General features: G+C 51.4%; 7 protein-coding genes across 7 annotated transcripts; 5 read left to right on the top strand and 2 right to left on the bottom strand.

The window, feature by feature from the left end:
• Nucleotides 1-675: 675 nt before the first annotated feature.
• On the bottom strand, nucleotides 676-3,308 carry RHO25_011403 (uncharacterized protein; the record flags this gene model as incomplete). The annotated part of the gene is made up of 6 exons (XM_023602828.2): nucleotides 676-1,078; nucleotides 1,134-1,230; nucleotides 1,285-1,362; nucleotides 1,420-2,521; nucleotides 2,577-2,770; nucleotides 2,825-3,308. 6 exons carry the CDS (start codon nucleotides 3,306-3,308, stop codon nucleotides 676-678), a joined length of 2,358 nt encoding a protein of 785 aa, XP_023454505.1.
• A 1,051-nt stretch (nucleotides 3,309-4,359) lies between these two features.
• On the bottom strand, nucleotides 4,360-6,251 carry RHO25_011402 (uncharacterized protein; the record flags this gene model as incomplete). The annotated part of the gene is made up of 10 exons (XM_023602827.2): nucleotides 4,360-4,459; nucleotides 4,514-4,607; nucleotides 4,658-4,723; nucleotides 4,782-4,836; nucleotides 4,887-5,030; nucleotides 5,082-5,227; nucleotides 5,280-5,385; nucleotides 5,443-5,595; nucleotides 5,646-5,881; nucleotides 5,936-6,251. The coding sequence occupies 10 exons, from the start codon at nucleotides 6,249-6,251 to the stop codon at nucleotides 4,360-4,362; spliced, it is 1,416 nt and encodes a 471-aa protein (XP_023454504.1).
• A 1,330-nt stretch (nucleotides 6,252-7,581) lies between these two features.
• On the top strand, nucleotides 7,582-9,598 carry RHO25_011401 (uncharacterized protein; the record flags this gene model as incomplete). The annotated part of the gene is made up of 10 exons (XM_023602826.2): nucleotides 7,582-7,935; nucleotides 7,992-8,079; nucleotides 8,136-8,241; nucleotides 8,308-8,420; nucleotides 8,472-8,613; nucleotides 8,666-8,791; nucleotides 8,854-8,884; nucleotides 8,934-9,120; nucleotides 9,176-9,352; nucleotides 9,417-9,598. The coding sequence occupies 10 exons, from the start codon at nucleotides 7,582-7,584 to the stop codon at nucleotides 9,596-9,598; spliced, it is 1,506 nt and encodes a 501-aa protein (XP_023454503.1).
• An 813-nt stretch (nucleotides 9,599-10,411) lies between these two features.
• RHO25_011400 (uncharacterized protein) lies at nucleotides 10,412-11,282 on the top strand (the record flags this gene model as incomplete). Its single annotated transcript, XM_023602825.2, has 2 exons — nucleotides 10,412-10,528; nucleotides 10,581-11,282. 2 exons carry the CDS (start codon nucleotides 10,412-10,414, stop codon nucleotides 11,280-11,282), a joined length of 819 nt encoding a protein of 272 aa, XP_023454509.2.
• Nucleotides 11,283-11,508: 226 nt separating this feature from the next.
• Nucleotides 11,509-11,988, top strand: RHO25_011399 (uncharacterized protein; the record flags this gene model as incomplete). The annotated part of the gene is made up of 1 exon (XM_065603405.1): nucleotides 11,509-11,988. One exon carries the CDS (start codon nucleotides 11,509-11,511, stop codon nucleotides 11,986-11,988), a length of 480 nt encoding a protein of 159 aa, XP_065459477.1.
• A 147-nt stretch (nucleotides 11,989-12,135) lies between these two features.
• On the top strand, nucleotides 12,136-12,704 carry RHO25_011398 (uncharacterized protein; the record flags this gene model as incomplete). The annotated part of the gene is made up of 3 exons (XM_023602824.1): nucleotides 12,136-12,195; nucleotides 12,248-12,403; nucleotides 12,462-12,704. The coding sequence occupies 3 exons, from the start codon at nucleotides 12,136-12,138 to the stop codon at nucleotides 12,702-12,704; spliced, it is 459 nt and encodes a 152-aa protein (XP_023454508.1).
• Nucleotides 12,705-13,093: 389 nt separating this feature from the next.
• Nucleotides 13,094-14,419, top strand: RHO25_011397 (uncharacterized protein; the record flags this gene model as incomplete). The annotated part of the gene is made up of 3 exons (XM_023602823.2): nucleotides 13,094-13,306; nucleotides 13,359-13,567; nucleotides 13,621-14,419. The coding sequence occupies 3 exons, from the start codon at nucleotides 13,094-13,096 to the stop codon at nucleotides 14,417-14,419; spliced, it is 1,221 nt and encodes a 406-aa protein (XP_023454663.1).
• Nucleotides 14,420-15,870: the final 1,451 nt, after the last annotated feature.

Raw genomic sequence — 15,870 nt, 5'->3', positions numbered from 1 at the left:
TTGTTCGACGCGTAGAGGCATCGGTGGTCATGTACCGATCTGCTCCACCACGGGCCGAAGTTGCGTCATCTGGTCGATATGTTATGCAGATATTGGGTTAGTGACGACGCAACAGATGATTTCAAATGGCGATTCCTAGGCAGGTCAGACTTATCTACAATGCTGAGCATGAAGATAGTCGGCCTGGGCCTCCTCTCGTCAGAATCATATAGTGTAGCAATACAATTTCAAATGAACGGTATTTACGCACGTTGTGGAGGACTTTGCGTGGAGCGCTGGTGCTTTGTAGTCAGCAATCATCGGACCTCTTTCTGCGATCTCCGACCAAGGTGATAGCAAGGATAAAATTCTAGTTCCGAGTTTCATGCGCTCATGTGTTTCGGTCTTGACAGTCGGCTCAAGGGCGAGGACAGCTTTGTGGCCATCAGTCGGACTGGCAAATTGAGGAACGAAAGACTATGTGCTGCTGGAAGTGCAGTTTACATATATCCGGGAATATGCGAATAGATCGCTGACAGGTGCAGCAAATTGGCTCTTTTCCTGTGTACACTTGTGAAAACCGAAATCCTTCGCTTCATATCGTGTCGTGAATCATCACAATGCCAGGTTTACCGCGAATGCTACCAGTCCTTGGTCTGACAAAAGTTGCATATGCGTGGCGTCCGTCAGAATCGACTAGTCAAAACTCGGGTGTTGACTCTTCTCCAGGCCATATACAACATCTTGTAACCTGCTGGAAGGGGTGACGACCAGATTCTCGACTTCGGAATTTGAGATCTTGCCTTGGACCACGGTCTGCTGAGGAGCCGTAAGCTTAAAAGAACCAGACCAGTCTGCTGGCCAAGCACCAAGAAGTCGAATTTGCGTATTGTTCAGTGCGAAAGTCTGCATCACCATCTCTTGCAAGCCGATTGCAGCAGATCCATAGTGATTGATGTCGGGCGACCAGTCGTAGTTGGGACCTTTGAAAGCCGAGAACCTGTATCGTGTGCTGTCAGAGAGGCGATCTGTGATGTATTCTGTTGCCAGGTCGGTGAGTCCCATTCGTGCAAACCAGATCTGGTCTTGTCGCCAGCCGCTGCGGGTCAATCATCAGTGATGTGTAACAACGAGAGAAGGGCTCAACAGCTTACGTATTGCCGCGATAAGTGGCTGCCTGACTGTCATTGAAGTAGGTGTGGATGGCGAAGCTCAGATTTGTAGGTTGTCCAAGACCATATTCGCTCCAAGCTGCATCTGCATCAGCAACAATCCTGAACATGGGTTAGGTCAGTATAGGCTTACGGAAGACGGCATACATTGCCGAAGGTTCCGTGTTCTGCGCGAAAGAGTAGTTCGTTGCGGGCGAGATGCATGTAAGTTCTGGGAGTTCTGATTAGCATTGGCTCAGTCAAAGATAGCACCTCGTGAGTAACCCACCTGTCGCACCAGGACATTGGTGCAGCGGCGTCTTGGGTACTCGCGCACGGTATTGCTCGTAGTACGTCGTGTTGCCCTTGACCAAAGAGACATCGCTGTCCAGAAGATCGGTAATGACTCTGACAAGGCCAGATACAGTTGAGGATGGATTGAGTGCAAGCTTGTAAGTCTCAGCACCTGATGCAGGGTATATGATGAGCTCTCCGGACGAGTTCAGGCCGTTGCGCTGCCGATAGAATTCGTCGAACCACGCGAGTTGATATTCGACGAACGACACCCATTTGGAGACATCTTCGCCGTAGACGGAGCGAGCCATGATCGCCATGTCCGCAAACTCATTCGCTGTGTCTTGCTGCCAGCTCAGCCAATCGTTGAAGTCAATACCAGGCGGATAGAGATCTGTGCGTTCCTCCGAATCATCGCCGAAAGCTCTCGCATTGTATTCATAGATGTTTGGCAGCCCAGTATTGTCCAACTGCTCACTTGTCAGTGCGACATCCAGGCCGAAGTACTGCTGGCCCAGTTTGCGATGGTTCGGAGATGTATTTCCGTAGAAGTCGATGCCCTGAGTGAGGATGTCCAAGTCGCCAGTCTTCAACAAAGGCCAATACAGAAGCCTCTGATTCTGAGCTGTAAATGTTCCTCCGGACCATCGTCTCCAATCGGGCGTGAATGGAACTTCCGGATCTGTCAGCACCGGATCAAATGTGAAAAGCCCTCCGTTGAACCTCGTCGGATACTGGCCCTTGGCATTGCACGCCATCATGTATCGGAAGTACTGGTAATTTTTGCCGACTTGAAAGCCTGGATCTGAGTTACCTGCGGCAGGATTGATGATGATGTGTGACCGGTCCCAGTACGCGTTCCACCAGGCAATGGTGCTGGCCTGATTTTTCGACAAGCCGGCCTTGGTCTTTGCGATCAATGCTTGTTTCCAAGCGTTGACGTCGGTAGTCTGCTGCTGATCAGTCCCAATGATTAGGGAGAACCTTGAAGATGCCTTAGTTGACGCCAGCTGAAAACCTGTGTAGCTGGTATTGATGTATGTGCCGCTGGTCATCAGAGTCCGCTTTAGGTCTGGCGAATACATGAAGAGACCAAACTGGGGTAGTCAGTAGTTGCAGCAATGCGCACTCCGGCAGAACTGAAAGACGTACGGTGTTGTTTCTCATGGGGTTAAAAAAACTTTCTGGATCTTGAATATCTTGTTCGGCCACTTGAGCATCCCAGAGTGGCAAGTCATCGTTGTGGTGATAGCTCAGCACTCCACTATCCGTGAAGCCAACAGTATCTGGGCGTTGGTATGGCACAGGAAGCTGTGGCACTGCGCTCACTCCCCACGATGTTTGCTCTGAAGATTTCAGCATGGAGGCGAGCACTCGTGGCGATCAATGGTGTAGCTTACGTTGCTCGGGAGGAACCATTTGATAACCTTCTGTTCGCCATGACTCAAGCGAGGCAGTGTATCTGATCGGAACCCTGCTCCTCGACGACACGTGGATGTCAGAAGTGTCCATATCGACCCAGATCTTTAGCTCTGTCCCGAGGCCACCAGAAATCGTGATGTAGCCATCATTGATATTCAGACGCTGTCGGAAAGAGGATCTCCGATTGGAGGCAAATGGATTCGGGTTCATCGTAATGTTGACTCTGCCCAACTTCAGAAGCGAATTGTTCTCATCGAAAGCGCCGCTTTGGGCGATGTAGAACAGAAGGTTGTTGTCTTGAACCCAGACATTGAGACCGACATCGCCGCCGCCCACTGGCATCGATCCCGAGGAGTTCAAGCTCTGGCTGGTCCATATCGTGTCATACTCCGAAGGTAACTTGATAGCTACAGCTTGCAGAAGCAGCAGTGCTCCTGAACAAAAGACTCCCCGAAGCTGCATCGTAGCTTGCACCTCGAATGTGTTGTCTCAGCCTGAGCAGTGCATTTTCAAGGTCTTTTCGTGCTGTGGATATCTATATACTTCAGCAGCATTTGTCGTCCTCGCTCCGATGCGGGGCGACAAATATCAGTGTAGATCAATGCCTGAGTTGGGTGGTGGAAGAATAGAGGCTACATTCACGCGTTTTGCCGTGTATTCTGCTTTCTTCCGCGGGAGGGCATGGCGTGGCAAACCAATGCTACTCCGTCGTCAATCGAGCGTCATGCTTCCCTAGAACTCGCTCTTCTGACCAACAGACTGTGGCATAGGACTTGTGTCGTGCTCCAACCCGCTCAGATGTCCAAATTGTCTGCCGCCGGAAGAATATGCATGGCGGGTGCCATTGACACGAGATGCGGGGGGCATGTCGTGGCCATCAAGGCGGTGGAACACTGATAATGTCGAAGATGGGCCGATAAATTGTCCGACAACCAAGTGAGGTCTGCAAGCGGTTCTCAGTGCCGCGAGATGTTGCACGATGAAGATGGAAGATGCTGGACGGAAGGTGGTGGATGAAACGAGGTTGAGCTTTCCGATCCGACCCGAAGTTTGGGCCAACAATGCCAAGCATCTCCAACTCCACCTCCTCGAAAGTGTCCGTTTCATCCGTATGGAAATACACCATCTGTCGGGTTTCCAGCAACGCCTTCATCGTGGCGGGCAGTGTTTCGTTATGGCATTGGCAACCAGTCTGTGCTGCAGTGATGCATCGGCCTGCAGGCGACGACACGGCTATGAGACTCAGAACAAGCACCCGCGGTGGATTGACAAGACGTTCAAACTTGCGATGAATGGCATCAGAGAACAAGCACGAAGCCTGCGAAGCTTTTAGGAATGCTGGAGACTTGGCATTTTGGTGATCACCTGCCAGGCGGTTGAATTAAAGCGACTACACGAGAGTCGAGGCAGCAAACGGCTAATCTGAAGAGAACTACACCCCATTACATTCCGCCTGGCCAAAAGATCAACGCGCCAAGCCATTGTGTCAAGCATGCGCTGCCCCGATGGATACTTAAGCAATGATCAACTGCTTCTCCTTCTTCAGCTGATGCACAAACTCGAGCGAGACATTAAGCGCTTCAGCGACATATTGAGCTGGTGTCAATGCAAGCCTGGACAAGATTAGCACCGCCACGCATCAGTCGTCGCATTTCATTGTATATCACCATTGAGTTAGCGAAATGTCAGCTACTCTGTCGGCTTTGAAGATCTCGATCCACACCAGATCTTCGTTCGGCGAAGTATTCTCAACATAATGGCCTGTTTCGAGTCAGCCTGGGAGCCGAGTCACACCTGGAACCCATGTTTACCTGAGTTGTCTGGGAAGACTGCGGTATCACCAGCAGCAAAGTCGAATGTTCGAGCAGCTTCGTTGCCTGAGGTGCAAAAATCGGACAGTTAGCATCACCTTCAGCCTGCACATGTGGACCATACCCATGAACACCGTTGCACGCGCTTGGCCTTGGGCGAAATACACCCACTCCTGCACCTGCTAGATGTCAGCGAGGGCGTCCCTAACTTCTGGTGCGATTGGCTCACCGTGGGATGCCAGTGCAGCTCACGAAGACCTCCAGGCTTGATGGTCACCACTGACGATGCAATCGTTGTGGAAATGGGGAAGTTTCTGGAGTCAAACACTTGGATAGTGCCTCCTCCACCTGGCGCAACCTTCGGTGCGACATCCTGTCTATGAGGTTAGAATGTTTGACCTTGTGTAATGTCACTCGTACGCACCTTGGATCGAATCACGTAACTCGTGTTGATGGAAGAGCTTAAGTCCCCGTACGGATGCTCCACTGTTTGATCATCGGCGGGATACTCGCCAGGCAGTATTTTGGGATTTCCAGTCGGAACGTGATCGAAGAGGGAAGCGCTCACACCTTCACGGAGATCAGTGGTGCGATCACAGCGGCATGGATCTCTGCTTCTCACCGAAGTTCTTTGCCAGAATATCCTTTGGAGTGTGCGCAATCCAGTCATCAACGTTGAAAGTCACACCTGTGGCGTCAAAATCACCGTCGTCGAAGACGAGCAAAAGCTGCACACCCAGTCAGTCCCCGAGCATGCTTTGCTGTGCTCGAGACCTTCTACATACCTCATTCTCAGCGTCAAGGCCTTGGACTCCGTGTGTCACGCCCTTTGGAAAAAACCAAATGTCACCTGGCCCCAAAATGTCATATTGGTTTTCACCATGCTCATTTACGGCCGATATGGCGACCCGCCCAGCGTAAACGAAGGCCCACTCAGACTGGCACAGTCAGCTAAGCATATCTCTGTTTGAGGACTGTCCGTACTCACGACTTTGTGCCAGTGCAACTCTCGGAAAGCACCCTTCTTCAGATGTTGTTGAGCGGCCGAGATATCCTGACTCGCCGGAAGGTCTGTGATCACTTGCTCACGAGCCCAGCCGCCCTTGTACAGGTTTGTCTTTGAGCCTGAGAAGCGCCACTTCAAGTTGACCACGACACCATGATCAGTTGGCTCTTGTCCCAGGTTGCTTGGGTTCTGAACATCGATGATGTTATTCGTTCCTCCTGTCGGCACTGTCAGCAAGGCGCAGTAGGAATCCCGTACGAACGGGAACGTACCAAGCAGTGGAGCTCCTTTCCCAGTCTTGGAACTGATCGGCTGTCCTTTTGCGAACTCGTCCGATGAGTAGCCTGGAACATTGACATTGGGCCCGTTCGAAGATATGATCTGCTCTGGCTCAGCTCTTGGCTCAAGCACTGGCCGCAGATGCTTTGAGCTCAAGGTTGATGGAAGGCCGCGCTTGTAATTGAAAGCGTTCTTGAGCACCTGAGGCTGCGGACTGCCTTGAGTGCCTGCTTCCGAAAAGAACGGTCTCGCTTCGGCATTACACGCCAGAAGCGCTGCAGCACTCGTGAAAAGTGAAAGAGATATCATGCTGACGGACGCTCGGAGGTGGGCAAGCTAGCGAGACACAGCTACACCCCAAAACCTCTCGTCAACCACAGGCACGTACTTTATTGTTGATCGGATTGGCTTGATTCCTGGACCTCGCTGCGCACGACTTCAAATGGGAGATTAGACCATACTCTTCCAAGGGCTGGACCATGGATAGGTGAAGCTTCAGGGGCCTGGTCCATGAGACTTCAATACCACTGCTTTCAGGCTTCCACTTTGGGTGTCAACCGTACAGCGTTTCTGTACATGGCATTCTTGGACAGGTGGCCAATGGCTGAACTCTTCTGCAAGCGATCTTCAAGTACCTCATATGGCAAGGTCGTTAGTCAGCGGCCTTAAAGCCCTCGCTCAAACAAATAAGGAGCAAGGGCACCAAACGCGATCTCGAGTTTCTCAAAATTTGTCGAACTCAGAGTTGTTCCTCTGGAGACGCAGTTGGTCCACTCTATCGCTTGGCGGCTATTCTGCTGGGATGCTCAACTCTCTTGTGCGTTTCGCGAGATGATGAATGATCCATAGGGATGGCGTTTTGGCACCCATGCCGGTCACGCCCTTCCTTCCAGTGTGTAGAACATCCAAATAGGATCTGGATCTTCCGTGCAGTTAAGCATCTTCGACGTGTGAGGTTTCTGCATCTGGAGAGACCTTCGAGCATGATGCGCTGAATTTCCATGATTTCCAAGAGGGACCCTCCCTGTAAATCAACAATTTGCTATTGACGACGCTCACTTGGAGCATTGCAGACCACGAAAGTATCTAGACGACCTCGAGGTCCGCTGAGATGCCATTCGGGTACGTCGAAATAAAGCCGGACAACGTCGAAAGCTTGTTGATGGTGCAATCCTGCACAGACGTCGCGTGAGCACAACCCTAGCAGAACTCTTCTCTTTTGGGCAATATACAGCCTCTCCATCGAGCTTCTGGTGGTGCATTGTCTCGGCACCGTATGAACACGACAGTCCGGGGTAGCGCTGTTTATTTCGATCGCAGCTCCGAGGCTGCGTGACAGCAACCAAGTCACTTATCGAATTCGAGATCCTGGCAACGAATGCAGGCGAGGATAGGACTGATGCTGCTACTATGGCTCTGGGGAGGAAGATCGAACCATCACACGCCATATTCGCAATTTGGGGCGTCATGAAGTAGACAGACATGGTGAAGCTGTTCGAACAGGGACGATGAGAGCGCAACTTCACAGTTGACCTCAAGTACGCACAACCCTGGTCCGCAAAGCCGACGAAAACTGCGCATTCTTTCTCATTCTCGCTCTCTGTTTGTTGGCGTAAGCCGCCCGCGCTCGTTGATCGGAATGGTTCTGGCTACGACACTCTCTGCCCTCGCGGCATGCGTACGACTTACATTTGCTCTTCCTCATATCGATCAGACGCCTGTAGTAGCCGCAGCATTACTGGAGCACACGAAACGAGAGAATGCTTTCTCACCGTTGGTACCACGTGGTTTGCAGGAGTCCCTATCACTCCCACCACTGCTTCCCAAACTGGAACTGCTAGACCCCATTTATGCTGCAGCACCTCCACTGCCCATCCTGCAGCTGCCCACACCTCCCTTGACCACGCCCGGGTATTTTGGCAGTGATATTCGTCCGCAAAAAATTGGCTACTTCTGGACCGCCGCGGGCGACAATGTGCATTCAGACTTCCTCGTTAGTGGACAGAGGGGCACTTGTCTTGTGGAGAAGCTGGATTGACCGTTTCATAGGCAACGTTCAGTCTGGACGACGATACCTTCGGCACATTGCTGCGGGTCGTCGAGATTGGCCTCTCCGGGTGCAGTCCACATCATTCAGGTAAGATGGGCAGCCAATCACATGATAATTTGACGCAGCTACTGACTCGTTCGAAGCGGTTTCTTTGGACGGGCAGGTGTTTTGGGGCGGATGTCTGCTCTCCCTGCTGAAGACCCAGGACACAGGCATCTACATCGACACTTCGGATGTATACAACCCGCGGTAAGCTCTTCAAGTAAGAGTTCATCGTGAACGAAAGGTTTGCTGACAGTCTGCGTCATCTAATAGGTACTGGAAATCCGACCGAGCGACTTCCGCTTCCATTGCAGATGAAGTCGTCGCGAAACCTGGAGGTGGCTTCTTTTTCACCTACATGGACTCGCTGCTGGGCACCTCTCCTGGTAAAATGCAGTGGTGAATGGCCTCGCGTGTTCCAGCTAATGCGCATTGAGGACGTCTGGTTGAAACCAGTCCAGAATACGAAATCATACATCAATGGCCTGAAGACCTCGATGGCACGTTGAACATCCTCGGCCAACAGTTCTCGCCTCATGGACTTAGCATCGACTTTGACAGAGGCCTTATTCTGACATCGTATTTGCTGCCAATTTAAGCACTGCAACGAACTTGTACTGACGAGTCGCAGGGATTTTGTGGTGCCATTGACTGTGCTAAAGCCGGTCTCCACGACCATCGACGGAGTACAGAGGGCTTCGACCCTTCGGCTTTGGGACCTCGCAACGCGCACCATCATAAACACAATCAATATTCTGTAGGTGCAACAACTGTGAGGAGAAGACTTCTGCCGAATCGCAGACTAACTGCTTGTGACAGCGATGGTGGTGGTATACAGGATGTCAAATTTGTATGTCGCCTCTTCACTATACCGTTAACAAATCCTGACACTATGTCAGATTCCCGGCAATCCCGAAGGAGCGGCTCTGTGCACCGCCGTGCATCCCGGTCAGGTTTGGATCATTTATCCCTACCGATTGGACGAGTATGGCAAGCCTGGTGTAGCGGAGCTATTTTACCAGTTCGAGTATCGTGACACCGTCGCCGTCTTCAGCACGATCAGCAAGAATGGTCGTTTCGCATACTGTGAATCCTCTGGCAGTCTTTTAACCTTCCTTCTGACGCTGACACTTTCTGCTAGTTACATTCACGACTGGTAACCATATTGCTGCCCTAGACATAACCGATCTGCGAAACCCCATTCGACTCGATAACCCATACGAGATTCAACCTGTCGTTGGAGCCCACTATCTCAAATTGACGCCTGATCAGAGGAATCTCGTCGTCTGCGACTACTTTGTGCAGACAGGGCCAATAGGTGAGTACAATGAGAGCCAAATACATTCTTTGCCGTAATAAGTGCTGACACTCATCCTTTCCAGGAGTCGTCAACACTCCTGCCGACTATAGAATTCTGTACATCGACATTCTCCCGAACGGAGCACTCTCCTTCGGCCGAAGCATTGACTTCGCAAGCATTTTCGCAGACACTTATGGCGGTGCCAAGCCACATTCCGTCGTCATTTTCGATCTGACAGATCCGTGGTATCCTCAGTGGTACTAATTAGCACAGATGGAGCAGGTGTACCGTCGTTCGGGGGTAGGACAGTGGCCGTGCACATGACAGAGATCTAAGACCAGGGGGGAAAGATAATATCGATACGAAGGCTTTGTTCCTCGTGTACTAATGTTTGATTTGGCGAGATCATTAATCGTAATTACTTCGACTCTTGAGAAGAGACGTTATGAGACCAAGAATTGCGCCATACATCTCACACTCCATACTACTTCCTATACTTGTTGACAATCTACAGCACGAACAAGAGTGGCAGTGTCAAGGCATTGACGAAACGGCGTCTCGGGTGTCTACCTCTTCTAGAACTATCAGCGAATTGTGTTGAGCCTCTCGGACATCGATCTTCGCCCACGTGTCAGACAAGCCTGGAGCCAAGAGCACTTGCCCAGTATTCTGCCAAGCACTGGACTTAGCAAACCCTTCAGATCCTGGCCGGACCTGCCTGATGCAGTAAGGCGTTGACCACATGTCGGGAAACAAGCTTCGATCTTGTGGTTGGTGATGATCACTCCGGGGCGAGAGCGGCTGTATAAGCAGCTTCGTCCGCGCTTCACATGTCACGGCTAGACTTCCATCTCGTCAAACATGAGGTACCTTAGTATTATCGCAAGTGTACTTCTCGCGAGCGCGCGGGGCCAGAATACGACAGGCAATGGGTCGTTCTGGGAAGATGCTTCTCCTCATCGACAGTCGCCACTGTTCGAAAAGTCAAACCAGAACCATACATGTGTTATGAAAACGCCTTTTCTTACATGCTCCAAAGCCGCCAACATCTCGAATGTTGATACTTGCTGCACAGAAATGAATGGTGGGCTGTTCTTGCAGACGTATTACTGGATGACACATACTGGACGAGAAGAGGTGGGACAATCGCTTCCGCGGAACCGTTGGACGATCCATGGGCTTTGGATCGATTATGTGAGTTTGAAAGTATATGCGATTTTGACAGTGCGCTGATACATGGTGAAAGTGTGATGGCTCATATCCAGAATATTGTGACATCGCTAACAGACAGACCGATCCCCTCCCAGGCCCTAATACCACAACTGGCCAACCAGATGGAGAGTCAATTCCTCCTTACACGGGCGAGCCATATCTCACGCCGTTCGAAGCGACTGGACGTCTGGACCTTTTGGAGTATTTGAACACCTATATGGTCGGCAGAGGTCAGGATAGCTGGATCCTCCACACTCATGAACACTCAAAGCATGCGACGTGCTTCTCTGTTTATGATCCGCAGTGCTATGGACCAAATTATACCGGTCACGAGGACTACATCGAGTACTTTGAGGACACTGTTCGTTTCGACCGACGTCTTCCAGTGTGGTCATGGCTTGCACAAGATGGGATTGTGCCTTCGAACGAGACTCAGTATACAATTGGCGACCTTGAAGATTCGCTGCGTGCACAGTACAGCGGGACTCCTTTCCTCGGTTGCAGTGGGCCAAGATTTAACGAAACTGAGGCTGGGACCGGATCGAACGATAGCGGCCGTACGGTGCTTGATGAAGTATGGTTTTACTTTTATTTGAATGGAAGGCCACAGGATGGAGATTGGTTGCCTACTGAGCAATTCCGCAATACTAGCTGTGCGAAGGCTGAAAATGCAGTGTGGTATTATGAGCGTACACCGGAATCGGTTCGACGAATGGGAGAGGAGATGCCAGACTAGTCGCAATTGGGACAATGGGGTGACTTCAATCGGCAATGGACCCTGCCTAGTACTCGCGAATTGGGCCTACCGGTACCTTGAGATTAGAATGTTGGTCGTGGAGTTTTTGGGATTAGTGAACATGATTACATGGTGGACAGGCAAGGAAAATCCCGAAGAAGTACATATAGCTGGCGAAAGAATTCCAAGGGGTGCAGAGTTCCGGAAGACTATTGTATCTGCAACCATGTCAACCACGCGGTACCTGACAGCTGTATTGCTTGCCGCCATTGTCGTCCTCGCTCACGTTACACTCCACAAACAATTTGAATGGAATGGACTCATCAGCCCGGACAAGATCGTTGGCTGCGCACTTCTTGTTGGACACGCTCTGCCTACTGTGCTCATGGTGCACCTCAAGCCTGAGGGTGAGGGCATAGCGTCGCAGCAGCTCTGGACTATGCTTCGTGCGTTGCATCCTGTCTTGGTGTTTGTTGTATTCAACGCGTTTGATCTCCTATCTGGAGGGCAATCAGCAGCCGATCAGCCTGCAGAGCGATCGCTTCTGTCCAGACGAAACCTTTTGCAATTCAGCATCCTCACTTCGGCATTCGTTCATATCAATTGCCTGAGCATGATGTTTGGAGGCCACATCTTTCCCGGTTGGGTGCGGGACACGGCCCTTGCAAGTGCCACGAGTGAGCGAAAGGGGCTCAAGCAGAAGTGATCGCGTCGTGTGTACACGACCGTGACGCGTAACTTGCGCGTTCCACGTCAAGCCGTCACTACTGCCTGCTGCCTTAGTCACACAGCAGGCCCGCACACGCCTTATCATTCTCCCCACTGATCCGTCAACTTCACTCCGCATCCGACAATGGCCCAGGCTTCGCCAGCAGAGGCAGCGAGCTTCACGGACAACGATGCAGGCAACTTGGTGCGCCAAGGTGCACTCAGCTGCAAGCACCATCATCGCTCACGTGTTCAAGAAGGAGAACCAGACACCAACGCGGGATGCCACCACTTCGCACGAGCCACAGAAGGCCCTCCTTCGTGCTCTCCCAGCTCAGGCACAGGACCTCGCTCCATGCGGCAACCCCAGACCAGAGAAGGCAATCAGAGAACCGCAGTCGTCTGTCAGCCAAGTAAGCTGATCCTCCCGTCGTCGATGTCGAGCATCGTGTAGCGCATGACCGGATCCAGTCCTGTACCGACAGGCTTGAACGCGGGCCTCCATTCACAAAGCAAGAGGTTGAAGAACTGCACTCTCGCGTGCTTGAGGAAGCGGATCGGGCCAACCAGAATATGCAAGAGACCTTGGCCAAAGATGAGGAATGGTATGCGACAGACGAGGCAGAGTTTCGCCAACAGCGTGCCGAGATCAAGCAATTGGTAGTTGTTCTTGAGAAGGAACAGGGACGGCTGGAGGAGAGATTAGCTGTTTGAAGCGAGTGAAGGCCACATTTGAGCAATGTGGCGAGAAGTTGGAGAGTTTGCGTGAAAAGAGAGAGGGTTCCGCAAATTCCCCACAGCAAGACAGTGAAGACGTGGACATCGGGGCTTGAGAATCGCGCGAAAGCCTCGCTTCCTCGATGGATCACGCAATGCTCAAAGTGACAATGCGGCTACCAGCCACAAAGTACTTTGGTGCGTACATACAAAATGATGAGCCCATGGTCCCGATTCAAGAGCTGGCAAAACTCCGGGGTCAAGTCACTGGCACGGGAGGGCGCGGAGCAGCGACTGGCTAGAACTAGTCATCCTTGGCAACCCCTTACCTCTGCGAAAGGCAGTTCTTCCTGCAGTGTCGACCTTCTCGTTGCTATGAGCTCCCAATGTCTCCTTCCGTATTTGTTTCGCGTAGAGCATTGACACTCTCTGCAGGGCTGACCTTGGTAGTAATTTGTATCCTGCTTCTCGCCGACTACAATGCTGCTCATCTCCAGCCTGCACAGGCTACAATCACAAATCGACTGGCATCGATCGCCAGTGCAGCACAAGGAAAACAAGATGATTCGCTGGACGATATTTCGAACGCCACGCTTGGCGTGAGTAGGACACACCTCCTTTCTCCCCAAACGTGCTGACTTCTGTCGTAAGTTCCACAAAGTCTTCATGATCAATCTCCCAACAAGAACGGATCGAAGGGACGCTGGTACTCTCGCCGCTGCTCTCACCGGACTGGATGTGGAATTTGTTGAAGCTGTCACTCATGTCAATGAGAAGGCTTGGCCGCCTGGTGGTAAAGAAACGAAGCTCAATCAAGGCGGTGCAGGAGCGTGGAGATCTCATTTGAATGTGATCAGAACGTGCGTTGCATCAACGTTCAAAATGCCATGTACTCGTCTGATCCACTTTGCAGCATCGTGGAGCAGAATATCTCCTCCGCGCTCATACTCGAAGACGATGCAGATTGGGACATCCGGATCAAACGGCAGATGCGAGATTTCGCAAAAGCTTCAAGATTATTAATCCAGCCACTGTCCGGTACAGACAACGAACATCTTGATCCTACTTGGCCTCAGCCAGATTCATGGATTTCTGAGCCTCCGAGTTTTGAGGTCGATGACGAGACATCAACTATTGTGCGAACGACATCACCATACGGCGATCTCAGTCGATGGGGAATGCTGTGGTTGGGACACTGCGGTTGCCGATTTCCATGGGCTGAGGACAAGAATGTTCCGATCGGACGAGCTATCATTTCCGATGATGAAACTGTCCCTGCGAGAAAGCACATCAACATCGAGTTTGGAGATACCCAGCTCGTGGATCAGTATCCGGACCATACACGCGTCGTTGCAAGATCACGCGTGAATACTTGCACGCTGGCCTATGCGGTCTCTCAAGATGGAGCACGCAAGATGCTGTATGAGTTCGGTGTTCACAAGATCACGGACCCACTTGATATGATGTACAGGGCTCTCTGTGACGGCGTGAGTGGAAGGGATCTCATGACTTGCCTTTCGCCGCAGCCTGCTCTGTTCAATCACCATCGTCCTGCGGGACCGAAGTCAACTTGGTCTGACATTTCGGGTTCGCACGGGAACGATTCGGTCGAGACACCGTACTCGACCAACATTCGGTGGGCAACGCGAGTAAACTTTCCGAAGCTTGTCGTTGGCGACACGGACTATTTTGATAGCTATCTAGATGGGTGATCGACATCACGCGGCTAGATGCTTTTCCCAGAAAGTGGAGCGCTTGAGTTGCCTCTTTCTGTTTCAAGACATTTTCCCACTGGTGCCTTGGACACGCATCAGCATGATACGAGCTGCTACTGCGGAAACATCTGACCGAAGTCGTCATGAATCGAGAACTTCTGGCTCCATTGAGCAGAGTTCCAGTCTATGGGGTCCTCAAATCAGACAGCAACCTGAGAGCAGCCACAAATGCTACGTATCAGCCGACTATAGCTACCCCGAGCGCTGACACGTATAGGGACCCCTGGAAGCATCAAACTTGAGCGTAGCTGTGCCGGCAGGATAGTCGCCACTGATGGTATAGTCATGCGGGCTGGTTTGTCCTCTCGCGCAAAGGCAGATAGCGTGTCCTTCAATGATGCCGCCATTACTGTTATACCAAGCTCCGTTTTCTGTTGTGCTCGAACCTCCAATGCCCTCGCATGCTTGCTTGATCCATCGTTTGACGCCTTCGTAGTCGCAGATGTCGCTGCAGTTGTAATCGAAGTCTTCAGCGAATTTATCGTTTAGCTCCGCGAAGCGATTGTATGACGTGAGATCGCGGTCGACCTACATCCAGGCTTGTTTTTGCTGCGTGCAATGGCAAGAGGCAGTGAGGCCAGGAGTGGAACGAGTAGGAAGAACTCTACTTGAGGTTAGTACCATGAGGACACGGCTGCTCTAGTGCTTACTCATGTTGTCCCCTTCACCGAGGCTATGGTATGCGGGTTACTCTTTCAACTAGACAAGGGCGCGAAAGTGATTACACTTACTCTGCATCGAACAGTCTTTTTATATAACGAGCAGCCGCTCTCGATCGGTCTCTGCACTCGACGCCTCGACCGTGCAAGAATTTCGCATCCAGAAAAATCTGTGAGACATACTTATTGCAAGTCAAATTGGCACAAGATAACACAAACTTGGCATGAGGATAGCAGTGGCACTTCTCGAGTATGCCGGTCATTGTCCGCATCCGAGCAGACTAAAGAGCAGCGAAAAATGTGGGTTACCAGATAGCCTGCGGAAAGATTTCGGGTGGAGTCGTGATTAGTTACTGGGTTTCTCAAAACATAGCGGAGTCGCCAAGAAGGGGCTCGAGAGGCAATGCGCACCTAATTCTCCGAGAAACGCAGTAGAAATGCGAAAACTAAGGGCTGTAGCGTAGTAATGCGTATGTAAAGACAGATCGCAGCGAGAAAATCTGTCTATAGCGAGTGTTCTGCATTACAATCGTGTTTGAACATTCGTGCCCGGAGGAAATATCGGATTCAAGCCTAACCCTACACGAGACCAGGGATGGCGGCAGGTTATTTTACTAGTAAACAGCGTCTCGGCTGTCCATGTTTGGTTTTCGAGATTCCGCTATGTTTTGAGAAACCCAGTATCATGGAACGAGGGTGGACAAGTAATGTCTGAAGGCGGTATGCATT

Source organism: Cercospora beticola, chromosome 8 (genome assembly GCF_033473495.1).
Source record: "Cercospora beticola chromosome 8, complete sequence".
Taxonomy (NCBI): Eukaryota; Fungi; Ascomycota; class Dothideomycetes; order Mycosphaerellales; family Mycosphaerellaceae; genus Cercospora; species Cercospora beticola.
The sequence above is the reverse complement of the archived record's forward strand: the minus strand, read 5'-3'. Positions and strand labels throughout refer to the sequence as shown.